Source organism: Coturnix japonica, chromosome 18 (genome assembly GCF_054131305.1).
Source record: "Coturnix japonica strain WE chromosome 18, WE-NBRP24, whole genome shotgun sequence".
NCBI classification, from domain to species: Eukaryota; Metazoa; Chordata; class Aves; order Galliformes; family Phasianidae; genus Coturnix; species Coturnix japonica.
In genome coordinates this window covers 2,340,565-2,353,604 of record NC_140680.1, presented here as the reverse complement: position 1 = coordinate 2,353,604, position 13,040 = coordinate 2,340,565, and the positions used below count along the sequence as shown (strand labels likewise).

The 13,040-nt window shown below is 56.4% G+C and overlaps 1 protein-coding gene across 14 annotated transcripts in view; it reads left to right on the top strand.

Annotated features, from left to right (window-relative positions):
* Positions 1 to 6,739: 6,739 nt before the first annotated feature.
* ARHGAP26 (Rho GTPase activating protein 26) overlaps positions 6,740 to 13,040 on the top strand; it is a 97,883-nt gene continuing 91,582 nt past the window's right edge. For 13 of the 14 annotated variants that reach the window (XR_014935581.1, XR_014935580.1, XR_014935585.1 and 10 more), the window contains exon 1: positions 6,740 to 7,061. Coding sequence is in view for 6 of the 14 variants with exons in the window: in XM_015875478.3 (XP_015730964.2) it covers positions 6,908 to 7,061 (154 nt within the window). In the remaining 8 variants the exon portion in view is untranslated. The remainder of the gene's footprint in view (positions 7,062 to 13,040) is intronic. The other variant, XM_085519090.1, reaches the window with a different exon arrangement.

Sequence of the window (13,040 nt, the reverse complement as noted above, 5' to 3'; positions counted from 1 at the left end):
CTGGAGGTGTGCCTTTGTTTGCAGTGAAAGGGGTCAGCTCAGGTGCATGTGAGATAACTGAAGTTTTCAGGTCTGAAAAGCTGGGTTTTTTCAAGCTGTTTCGCAACCTTTAGCCAGCACATTAAATTCTTACCTTTCTTTTTTTTTCCTGTTTCCCATTAATCATTTTGGTACAAAGTAAGCAGTTCCTCTCTTGCACTGTGCTGTTCTCTTTTGGGGGAGCCATTGAAATTGTACTGCATTGAACAGTACCGGAGTAAGAGCTTCTCTTTTGTGCTGCCTGATCACAATGCCTTATAATCACAATGTATAACCCAAAGCTGCTATTAATGTGGCTGTCTTCTTTGGAACAATTGCAAGAAGGGGGCTCCAGAGCATAACAATCACTTGATAAAGGTAATGGAGAGCTTAGAAAAGGGAAGGATGGATAAGTTGGCTAAGGAGGGAACTACTGGGGGCAAGAAATAAGGGGCAGAGGGATGCAGACAGAGCTGTGTGCCATGTTTAGGTGAGCTGTGCATCCCTGAGGGCACCTGTCCTTGTGGTGTGGCTTTGTGCTGCTGCTGCAGGCAGAAGAGCACCAAGCCACAGCTGTGGGCTGCTTTGGGATGCAGCTGGGAGTGTGTCCATCTGCCTGCCTGTCTGTCCACCGTCTGTATCTGTCCCTCTATCTTTCTGTCTGTCTGGATACCCACCCGTCTGTCCACCAGTCTGTCTGCCCAACCATCCATTCATCTGCCCATCCGCCTGTCTTTCTGTCTATCCACCCGTCGGGCAGTCTGTCCTCTCCTAGGCGGGGGTGGTGGCCCATTTCAGAGCCCGGAGCGCAGCCCGGGGCCAGGAGGGGAACTTGGAAGTAGCGGCGCCGCCAGAGGGCGCCGTGGGCTGCGGGCGGTGCGGGGCTGCAGCGGCGGAGAGCGGGGGGTGTGGGGGATACGGCTGGTGCTGCTGCGGACGGGGCTGCAGGTGAGGGATCCAGCGGCAGCTGCTGCAGCACCCTCTGCGGGGGGGGGCACCACCGCTGGCACAGCTACAGCTGGCACTACAACTGGTGCTGGGCACATCCCCCTCCGCGCACACCCTCACTCCGACCTGCAGGTGCAGTCGGGTCTTTTTGCCTTCAGGTTACAGCTGAGATAATTAGGGAGGAACTGAAGACAACCAGGAAGGCTGTTTCTCATTAAGACTCTCATCCTCCCTTATTTCTGTCAGATCCAGCCGTTCTGCAGAGCAGACACGCAGCAGAACAGATTTGTTTGGCTCCTCTGTGCTCCTACACGCTGCTTTTGGTGCTGACATTTCCAGGCTCACTGCAGCCCTTCGTGGTCACTGTTTCCCGGGATGGAGTGCTCTCTCCTGAAGAATGACTCCAGCCTTTGTTTCCTAAGGGTTGACCTGATATATTAGAACGAATGCTGTTTCTTTGCTCTCAGTACTAGGACAGAGTGAAGAGCTGAATCCCAGAGGACTCTCCTAGATACAGCAACCGTAGGAGGAATCTGCTGCTGTAATTGCATTTCTGGGGCATCGGGCATTTTCTGATTCATTTAATATGTGCCATGTTGCATTTGTTACAGATCAGATACACAACAGAAGCCCTATTACCTTAGAAGTACAGCTATTACCAAGTACTGACTTAATTATGGGTCAGTTTAGTTTGACAGAACCCATTCTGCCCAGTCTCCCACTGCTGGGCATTGTGTCCTCCTTCCATCCCCGGTTCACTGCCCAGCACCAAGCAGAGGGGCCATCGTTGCTGAGTCCCCCTGACCCATTTGCTTTCCCATATGCCCCACAGTGTCCCCAGTCCCCCAGACTTATTGCCGGTTGGCACTGGGAGCTCAGCCCACCCCCCAGCTCGGCTCACCCACCTGGCTGTGAGCTCCCATGGGCAGGGATGTAGTGCACTGTGTGGTTCCTGCTCCTGTAGTTTTCCACGGCTGCCATTGTTTACACAAGGCACCCAAGGTAAGGCTCTAGCTGGTATCTGCTCATTATCATCACTTTCCTCTTTCCTCTGATTGTTATGTGGTTTCCATGGTTTTGATAGCTGGAAGTGAAGACAACACGACTTTCTTCCCTTCTGGGAAAGTACTTCTTGTTCTCCTGAATGGTGTCAGTTACAGCAGTGGTGGCTGAAGGGACAGGGAAAAGTCCCGGTTACGTACAGAGACATTCCTCCTTCCTCCTTTAGCCTCAGGAAGGACACAGGCAGCAGTGTCAGCGGGGCTGTGCTGGCGGTCCCACAGATGTAGGGGCTGGGGGGAGTCCAGGAGTTGGCCGTACTCATTGCAGTGTGGGGTTTTCTGATTTGAATCTCAGGAGGAAAAAAGATAGGGCTCAGTGTGTGCTCCAGAGACACCTCACTGCTGGAATCCTGTACTTCATCAGCTCAGCCAATGGCTCACAGCGTCAGCCTGGGCTGCAGCACAAAGCAGTGCTGGATGTGGGCTGTTCTCCTGGAGCACAGGGGCACCCCGAGCCCAGCACAAAGGAATCTCTGTCTCTCCCTGTGATGGCATCCTGCAATTAACCCCGAGCACCGCAGCGTGCCCCTGTCCTGCACTCAGTGCCTTCCTGCAGCCCTGCCCCATCCCTGCCCCATTTGGGAGTGGGGTCCTGCTGGGTGTGGGGGTCCCGGTATCACAGGGAAGCTGCAGTGCAGCATCACACCAGGAAATACAAGATGGATACAAGGTGGATGAGGAACTCTCTTGCTTCCAGAAGAAGTGGTTAAAAAAATAAAGACGCAAACACTGGATTTTATTGCATCAAATTATTTTTTTAAGGAATGTGTGTCCAGAGAACAGCAACACTCAGGGCTGCAGAAAAAGCAGCCCCTTGGCCTGACCTGCCAGGATCAGCTCTCCAGCTTCTCCACCAACAGCACCACTTCAGGAGCTGCACATGATGCGCTCCCTCCCTCCCTGCTGCAGCCCCTCACTCAGTGTGCCTTCCTGCCACTGCGGGATGGAGCAAGGAGTGTGCAGCCATGGCTGGGAGCAGCCCCATGGGTGGGAGCTGCTGCTGCCCTGCGGACTGGGCGCTGCTGTGCCCATCTCCAGGGGCGGCTGCAGGGCTCCGCACTCACTGCGTGGTTTCAGTAGTAAACCAAATTGTTCCCAATCTTGTTATCTTATCTGCAGGTTCCAAGGGCACGTCCTCTGCACGCTGCCTGGAAACACACCCCGCGAGGTGGTGGCTGTCCTGCGGCAGGGCTGGCACGAGGAGGCAGATCTGCTTACAGCTCCCATCCCCTGGAGGCTGAATGTGCTGAGATGTGCTGTGCAGCGGGAGGGCACCTCGGTGCAGTGACCTTGAATGGGCAAAATGTACCTGTAAAAACAGCAGAGGTGATGAGGAGAGGCTGGTCCTCCTGCTACCGCGTTGCAGGCAGCTGCATGACCCCAAGAAGGGCACATCTGGGCACCCACACATCTGTACTGCTGCCCCTGCATCTCTTTATACCTGTACATCTGGACAGTTGCACCATTGGCTCTGATATCTCCATGCAGAGCTCCGTAGCATACAGAAGCACATAGGGCAGATATGAGGCTTTTGCTGATTTTCCCCTTTCCCTTTCCCTTTGGTGCAATTCAGTGCTCACTGCAGTAACCCCAGCCCACGCCGCTCACCAGGTGCACGTGGAGCTGTCCTGGGCTGCTAGCAGAATGCTCTCACAAGGCCCAGAAGCAGCCCCCCTTCCAGAAGGACATGACATCTCTTATGGCACAGCTTTGCTGCCTTCTGGAGGAGCACAGGGCTGGCATGCTGCCCTGCAGAGCAGCTCCAACTTAAGCTCATTAGCTTCAGAAAACAAAATGCAAACCCATTTCCTGGCTCTCCTGTTTTTTGGTAGCCTGCCCTTACTGCAGCTTCTCTTTTCCTCTCAGTTTTGACTCCTCTCGGCCTGTCCCACCACCCCGGGCCCCACAGAGGAGGGCTGTGCAGGGAGGGCTCAGAACCAGATGTTGCCCCCATTGCCCAACAGCCCATGGCGTAAGTGGCTTTGTCCAGGCTTCTGGGCACAGCCATTCCGTTGGCCGGGGATTTCCACTGCATTTTGGAGATCTGTTTGTTGCTTCTGAAGATATTGTTATCCAGGAAAGGAGATACAGCCTTGCTATCATTGTGAAAATTAAAATGATTTCCATCTGGGCCAGCAGTGGTAGAAATGGAGATGATGGAGATGGATGGAGAACTGGCACCGGGGCACCAGAACAGGTTGTGAGGGGCGCTCACTGTGTTCCATGGGAAAGAAAAGCCTTGGTCCTGCTGCCAGGAGCAGAGGCAGAATAGGCGGCACTGAGCTGAGAGCCGAGCAGAGCTGGGAGGAAATTCCTATTTACACGGAGAGCAGTGCTCCCATCCACCCCGCAGGTCACAGTGGGCGCCCACACAGCACACATCTCTGGCAATGCTCCAGAAAGGAAACCAGCATCTGGTTTGGGAACTGCTGCTTGTAATGCCTGGAAACATGGCTGCAGATCAATTTCACAGCCGTTTGCGACTTCTTTTTCTAATGGTTCTACGGATTTTGGGAAGACGTTCCCCTCCTCGGAGCTGTCTTGTGTTAAAAGAACTCTGCTCCAACATTTGGGGTTCAGTGGGGCTCTGCACCCCAAGAGGCACCTGCAGGACCCCCCCGACCCACCCCACGCTGGTTGCTCACTTGGTGCCTGCACTGCTGCTGCATGTGCAGAGAAAGTGGGCCCACAGTTCCACTCAGACTGGGGCATGAGCCTGCTGCAAACACCTGGTTTGCACCCAGCTCTGTTACAGCCAGATCCATTCTCTGCTCCACGCAGCCCCATGAAGATGAGAGCCAGCCAGCACAGGGCAGTGGGGAGGAAGCTGAGCCTGTGAGTTGGGAAGGGCTGGAGGAGCTGCGGGCACCAGGTGCTGCCCATCAGGGTCCCACCCTGTGGCAGGGAACAGTTGCAGGGCTGGGGCCCATAAAGGGAGTTATGGGACTGCAGCTGAGCCCCTCTGCTTTGGGGCTGTGCTGAGCACTCTATGTCTGCCGGGACCTTCCTGCTCACTGTGCAGACTGGGGGGTGTAGGCTGGTGCTTTGTGCTCACAGAGGAAGCAAGTGGCAGCCTCTTGGCCCATCCTTTGATGAGATTTCTTCTTTCCTTAAGAAATGAGAGTAAGAATAGACAGACTGTTTGGCCTTTCCTGACAATGGAACTTTGTCATATCTATAATTAACTCTGTTACTTAAATACTTCTTCTGTGAACATCTTTGAAGATTTCCTAGCCCTTGGTTTCCTCACTGCTTTGCCATTCCTGCTTCCTGTGCTGCAGTAATGAACAGGGGCATGACTAATTGCGCTTTTCCATTTAATTGAGAACTTATTTCTAATTTCGCCTCTGTGCGTGTAGCTGTAGGTTGGGCAGCCTGGTTGGTACCTTTCTGTGGTCACAAATGCACCTGATGGCTCCCAGAGCTCCCTGGAGAAGGCAGAGAAGATGTTCAGCCCATGCTATTCCCTTTCTTTAGGAGGCACTTGGTGGGATAAAGCTTAGAACAGCAGTGAGGGAATACACAGCCCTGCCTTGGCCTGGGAGCTGCTGTGTGCATGGATCTCTGCATGTAAGCAGGGATGTCTTTCTGTGCAGTGCTCCCACTGAGCGCCTCTGGGCACGCAGCTCCCTGACCCCGTAACTCCTTACCCTCATCTCTGTGATTCGGAACAAAGCCATCTCCAGGCGCCTCGAGCACACAGCCCCGTCCCCGTGACGTGTAGTGTGGTCCTCATCAAGCTGCAGACAGCAGATAATAATGCATGGCTTTGTTTGTCCCTACGTGCCTGCACAGTGCCACTACTGCCTGCAGTGTGAATGGTGCCGCACAGAGGGGCTGCAGAGCGGTCACCATGGCCCGAGTCACAGCACTCTGCTGTTGGGTAATGACCTCTGAGCGTCACAGATTGAGCACTGATCCTCAGAGTAATGCTTCTGCTAGAGTCTGGATGCTGAAGTGACTGAACTTGAACTGAAATTAGGGGAGGAGAAGTTAAACAACACGTTGGTGATGTCTGACCCAGTTCTCTGCAATAAGTGCCCCCTGCACAAGGCTGCTCGTGTCGTGTGTGAGGCTGTCCTGGTTAGCAGGGCTGTAAGGTCAGGGGTGCAAAGGCACTCAGCGCTTACCCAGAGAGCTATGAAAGATGAAAATGAAAGCAGTCACATAATAATGGCTTGTGATACAACGTCGTGTAATAACTAGACCTTGAACATTGCTGCTTGAGGGCAAAGCTGGGAACCTGGGTTCTGATGCTCCAAATACCCGCTTCAGCTTCATGGAAACATCTCTAATGGTTGCCTGCACGGGGCCCCTGTTCGAGTCCTGTGGTGTGTGCGATATTTCATCCGACAGAGCTTTGCAACTCATCAACTCCGTCCTGTCCGCAAAATGACAGGCTGATCATCATCGCCTTCTATAGCGGCAGCGTGAGGGCGCGGACGGAACGAGACACGTGGACCGCGCGGCGCGCGCAACCCCGCGAGACCACCCGCGCCGCGCTCACTCCGCCCCCCCATTGGCTCGGCGTGTGGAGGGGGCGGGGCCAAGGCGGTGAGGGGCGCGCCGGCGCGCCCTCCGCCCGCCGAGCCAATGGGGGGCGGCGTGGTGCGGCCCTGCTGGGCCTCCCATTGGCTGTGAGCTCGTTGGGGGCGTGGCCAGGCGGGGGCGCGGCGCGGCGGCGCGGGCCGGCAGCGAGCGGGGGAGGCGGCGCCGCGCCCGGCGCGAGCCCTGCCCGGGCGGCGGCCCCAGAGCGGCGGCAGCGGCGCCTCGGGCGCTCCCGCACGGCTCGGCCCGGATCGGCTTCTCATCCCAAAGCGACGGAGAAAAAGAGCTCGATCCGTTTGTATTAGTTGTTGATTCTCGGCGGTGCGGGCAGCATGGGGCTACCGGCGCTGGAATTCAGTGAGTGCTGCCTGGACAGCCCGCAGTTCCGGGAGCGGCTCCGCTCGCACGAGGCCGAGCTGGAGAAGACCAACAAGTTCATCAAGGAGCTCATCAAGGACGGGAAGTCGCTCATCGCCGCCCTCAAGAGTAAGTGTGGGGCGGGGGGCGGCCGGGCCGGGCCTCTCCCGCTTCCCCCGCACGGTCCCGGTTCCCGCTGCCCACCTGGTTCGGCTCCGCCCCGTTCTCGGCGCTCCCGGTGCGAGCTCGGGGCAGCCCCGGGCACCCGCAACGTTCCCGCGCCGCGTCCCGGTGACGCTGCCATCTCTAACGCAAACCCACGCTGGGAAGCAGCGGGGCGCCCCGAGGGGATCCCGCGTGCGGTCACCGGGACATCCCTCCGGTACCGGTTCGGGTGGGACAGGACTCGGCCCCCGCTGGTTCTGTGGGGCTGCGGCGCGTTCGTGGCCGTTCCTGCAGCATTTGCGTCGTTGCTGAACAAACTGTGGTGTTCTTTGCTGGCAACGCGTTTCAGGGATTAATGTGTGGCTCCCAGTCTGGCTGCCTGATGTGCTGCAGGTGTGGATCTGGGATCTGCCTCAAGCTGCAGCGCGGGGCAGGTGGTTCAGGTGAGCTGTGTTGCTCCGTGGTTGAGTCAGGAGAGGATCCTGCTGTGCACGTTGTGTGCTGGGTAGGGGTGCGTGGCACTGCTGCAGCAGCACTGCCTGGCTGCCATATGCTGCTCCCACCTCCATCCATCCATCCATCCATCCATCCTTCCATCCTTCCATCCTTCCATCCTTCCATCCATCCATCCATCCTTCCATCCATCCATCCATCCCTGCCGTGTGTGGGATATAGGCTGTGTACCCGGGGCCCCCAGCTCAGGATGGCGGCACGGAACTGAAATTGCTTGAAGTCCTGGCGACATACACTCGTGTTTTCCTTCCTCTTGCGTTTTCTGCCGAACATTTCACATCCTCTTTGTGTGGAGGTGGGCACTGGGTGTGAGGGACACATCGCTGAAGGGTGCAGCCTTGCTCCAGCTGCTGGTTCAGCATCGGCTCCGCTGCTGTGTGGTGGTGTCAAACCTTTCCCATGGGTTTAGTGGAGCTGCTCTGTGGTTGCCATGTATGTGCCCTGTGGGTGGGTAGAGGTGGTGCTGATGTGCAGGTTTTATAGCTTTGCTACAATAAATGACACTCCAGAAGGCTGAAATTAGAATGCCCTGTGATGTCCGAGCAACTCTGGGTGTGTGTGAGTGCAGATAAACACTGCTTTTCTCAGTGCAAATCTGCTCCGCTCCCATTGTCTCCCTTCTGTGTGCCCAGCACGGAGTGACCTGGTTTTCAGAGTCCCTCGTCCTCCCTCGTGCATCAGCCATCAATTATTCAGAAAGTTTTGCAAATGCAGAGACCTGAAGTGAGACATGAATAATGCACTTGGATCCTCACGCACCAAACTTGTTCTGCTCTTCTCCATCTCAGGAGCTGAGGTGCCTGCACTGCTGACACTTTGTGCCCCTTCCCGTGTCCCCTGCAGGGGCAGTGCCCCATAGTGACAGGGGCTGTCACCTCCCTGAACTCTGGGGCCATGGGTGAGGGTGGCTGCCCTGTGCCTGGCTGCCTCGTTCTGTCTGCTCCTCCCCCTCCAGGCAGTAATTTGAAGGCACCCGACTGGTCCTGCTGTGCTGTCTGCATGTTCCTGTGAGCCTTGGGATTTCTGGTGGCCGTGCAGATCCGGATGCTCGTGGTGGGATGGAGATGCCAGCTCTGTCTTTGCAGAGGGATGGCTGTGACAGGGGAAGCAGGGCTGGCACTGCCACAGGACTCTGTGCACTGGGTTCCAGCTGGGGCTGCATGCAGCTCTGTGGTGCTTGTTTTAGTGCTGCTCCCTGCTTCTGCCCAGTAGCATTTAGCAAATGGGAGTTTGGTGCAAAGCACCCTGTGCTTTTCCCTGTGTGTGTGCACCAGGGGCACCGCTGTGCACAGGGGCTCTTCCACAGCTGCCACAGCTTAACAATCAGAACGGGGCAGTTGTGATTTCCCCTCTCATCTTCAGGGAGAGCTTTGCCTGTCTGTTGTGTGCAGTGTATGCAGAGGTGTGTGGCTGTGGTTCCATACCACAGCAGCCTCCATCGGGTGCTCAGTGTGTGCTCTGCAGTGTGCTGTGTGGCTGCTGTGCTGTGCCCGGGGCTGTGCCTTTGGCTGCAGTTTGCCTGGAAGCAAAAGTGAAACTTTCTGCCATTGTTCAACCCAAGCAATTAATGTCATTTGATATAAACAGGGCTTATTCTGGGAATAAGGAGCTGTGTTTCAGACTATGAGAACCCAGCTCCAAATCATGCTGCTGGAGGTGTACACCTGGCTTTGCACCCCCACGTGCTGCCAGAGCAAAAGGGCCTGTGCTGACTGTGGGGTGAAGAAACCAAAACCCCTGCTCTGATGGGTTTCATGTGGCACTGGCAGCCCAGGTGTGGGCACATAGGGTACCACGGGCCGTGCTTGATCCCTCAGCTGGGGGGTGACCTGGCTCTGTCCTGCCCATTGTTCTTGCTGGGACTGGGGCTTAGCATGAGAGCTCCATGCTGTGTGGCTGCTTTTATCCTCCATGTCTTTCTGATGCTCCAGCTCCATTATTCACCCAGTTCCTATTTTAGGGCTGTAATTGCAGCAGGTGGTGGTATCTTGTGCTTCTGAAGTCTGACTGCCTACTCTGGATCTTTCTCTGGCAGTGCCGTGGATTCCTGCTCTGCTGGGGTTTGTGCTCCCTGCAGCCCATGGGATGTCCCACGTGTTGGCTCTAAGTGATGCTGCTCAGAGCAGCAGGGCATCCCCAGTGGGCACCTGGGGTTACGTTCTCTGTGTTAATGTCACATCCACACATTGAGAGTAATGCATCCGTTCCAGCTCCCCAACCTTCAGCAGCCCCATGCTGAGCCCTGTCCCATCTCACTGCATGGAGCGCCCAGTTTGTGGCCATGGGGGCATCCTGCACCAGTCTGAGCTGGGAAATGTGGGACTTTTTGTGCTTTTTTCCAGTTGAGTTGCTTCTGATTTTTCTGCTTCATTCCTGCAGCGAAGGTGCAGCTTTGCAGCAGGCCCCAGCCTCAGGGCTCAGCCATGTCAGGGTGGATTTTCCACCTCCCCATCCTCTCTGAGGGCTGTGGGGAACGCTCGGTGTGGCAGCAGTCTGTGGTTGGCAGCTTGGGGCCAGAACACCTTTGCCACTTTTGCATGACCTGTGTGGCTTGTGTGGCCACATACTTAGCAGCTTGTCTTGAATTTTATTCAAATAAGATGTAGTACAACTAATAATACCGTGCTTTGCTTTCAGTACAACTTGAAGGCTCCTTCTCTGCCTCCCTGTTGGAGGGGAGCAGCAGGAACGTGCCCTGTTCCAGAGGTGCTCATTGCTGCTCAGGTCTCTGAGTTTTGGAGGAGTTGCTGTGCAGCCGCCGTTGGCTCAGCAGGGCTGGCCACCAGCATGTGTGTCACAGCCTTATTCTAAAAAGCATTGGGGCAGCAGACAGAAAGGCTGCAGCTGCTGACTGATGCCGAGGAGTGCTTGGACACAGCCTTCCTGCTGCCAGGTGCTGCGTTTGCTCAGCTGCATGTTATGGTCCCAGGGCAGTGTCCTTTGCTTGGGCACCACTGGCCCCTCCTGACATAGGGTTCATGGGTCTACCCTGCAAGGACCCTGGTCCTCCCTGTGCCCCATCCTGCCATATGGTGGCACTCTGCGTTGTCCCAGAGGTGCTGCTGTGCTGGGGCTTTGCAGCAGAGGAGGAGGCTGCTGAGCATCAGGGTCTGGACAGGCAGCAGAGTTTGGATTTGTGAACTCCTTTCTTCAATTGCTCTGGGATGCAGCTCCCTGACAGAGCTTCTGCTCGTGTAGGGCTCTGAACCTGGAGGTGTGCATTGCAGTGCAGTGTGTGGTGACACGAGGGGTTGAGCTGGTGTTCCTGCTAGGAAAGTGTTCATTGTATTTTTTGGGGGGGAAATGCAAGCTGCGTGTGGCTGGATCCAAGAGGAGAGTATAGGGTGCAATGCCGTGTCCTTCCTGCAGTACCAGGTTGTGCTTGTGCTCCTAGAGTGGTGTGCACCTGTGCCCAGAGGCAGTTCTGCAGGGCTGTGGGTGATCTCTGCACTGCACTTTGTGTGTGCTGGGGGAGGTGGGCTGGGCTGGGGGTGTCAGCCGGTACCGACACTGAATTGCGTGCAAGGAAATGCTCTTTCCATGGTGGTGCTGGGGCTTTGGCACGCAGCCCTGTGCTCTCCTGCCCCACGGCTCCTCCCTGTGCCACATTGCCCGGTGTGGTGAGATAAGGCCGGCGCAGTGCCAGTGCCTGGAGCAGACCAGCACCCAGTGCTATTGGGACTTGTCCCCTGGCTGGGGTCATCCTGCCAGGCTGTGGCACATGGGTGAGCAGAGCTGTGCTGTTTGGGGTCCTCACTGTGAAGGTGGGGAGGTGAGCATGTGCCCCCTCTGCTCCTGCACGGGCAGCCTGCAATCCTGGTGTGCCCGTCCCCAGCCGCAGGCTGTGCTCAGTGCAGAGCTGCTGCCCTGCCAGCCCCGCACCTGCTTCATAGCACACCCCATTGCTGCTCATCCTGGAGCAGCCTGCCTGTTCAAGGTGCAGCAGGGCTGGTGTGATGGGGCCTGAGCTGCGCTGCTTCTGGTTCCGAGCCCTCTGGGCAGCCTTCCTGCTTCCCTTTGGCACTGCCGGCAGCTTGCCCCACAGGAGGCTGTGCCGTGCCAGGTATTCATCGCTGCTTACGTTTCTATGTTGTTTTTTTTCCCCTTGATGTGTTGGTTTGAAGCACAACCAAACGAGCTGGTTTCATGTGCAGCGTGATGAATAGATTTAGCGTGACCCATTGTGGGTGGGGATTGGAGGGAAAGCGGGGGGAGTTTGTTCTGAGCTCCGCACAGCTTGTTCGCCTCACGGCTGCTCCGCGTGAATCATCATCTCCCCTTTCCTCCAAGCATGTGAGGAGCTGTCAGAGCAGCCGCTGCGCCTGTTTTTCCCCGTTTTCCTGGCACATTCCCTCCGTGCTGTGAAGGCATTTCCACCTGTTTGCGTTAATTGCTCTGTGCCGGAGCTCCGTGGCTCTGTGTGCTGCCTGCAGCAGGCACGTGCTCCTCGGGTCTGTGCAGCCCAAACGGTGCCAGGGTGTGTGGAGGAGCAGAGCACCGCGTTTCCCTGCAGACGGGGTGATGCCCATTGCTCGTAGGGCTGCAGGTCACAGTGCTGCACACATGGGCTCTGCGGGGCTGGGATGCAGTGACCGCAGAGCAGTGCTGGAAGGGGATGCTGTCTGTGTTAATGCCCAGCTCATTTCTCGCCGGGGTTTATGCAAAGCACACAAGCCCCCGAGCCATATGGTTCCTGTGGCACGCATTTGCTGTGGCCGATGGTGCTCAGGAAGGGGCCGCAGATGCTGCTTCCTCTGTGCTTGCTGCCATTTGGGCACACGGTGTTTGTTGCAGGCTGGCAGGACTCTGTCAGCTCACATGCGCACCCTTTGCTGTTGTCTCTCTTTGCTAATTTTAATCTCCTTGCTGTTTCTTTTCCCTGGCCGTGTTGGAAGGGCAGCGTTCTCTTGCAGATGGAGCTCCCAGGGAGTCAGTGGTGGCCCCAGCCGTTGTTTGGTGGCCGTGCTGTCCCTGCTGGGGACCTGCCAGCCCGGCCTGGCGGCTCCGTGTTTGTCCTACAGACAAAAATGCTGCCTTTGTTCCGGGCTGCAGCAGAGAGGAATCTCTTTTGTAAAGATACGCAGTGTTTATCTACAGGCAGGCAATAAATAGCTCATAAAACTGCTGGAAAATACAAACCTTTTTCCAGGGGTGGGAGCTCTGGCTCTGTGTGCATGGCACCCCATAGTCACTGCTGGGGGGGAGCTGTGGGCTCTGCTGTCATCGGTGAGCACAGTAATGCAGCTGATGGTGTGGGGCTGCCGTGCTGTGCTTAAATTGTTCCCTGCTGGCGGCTGTGGGACATCATGGGGAAGCGTAAGGGAGTCCGTGCACAGCGTGTAACTGTGGAGTGACCTGGGTGTGCCTGTTCAGTAGGACTTGAAATAATAATGCTTTTCCTTTGCTGCTTCTCTGCAGTTGAGCTGCCGT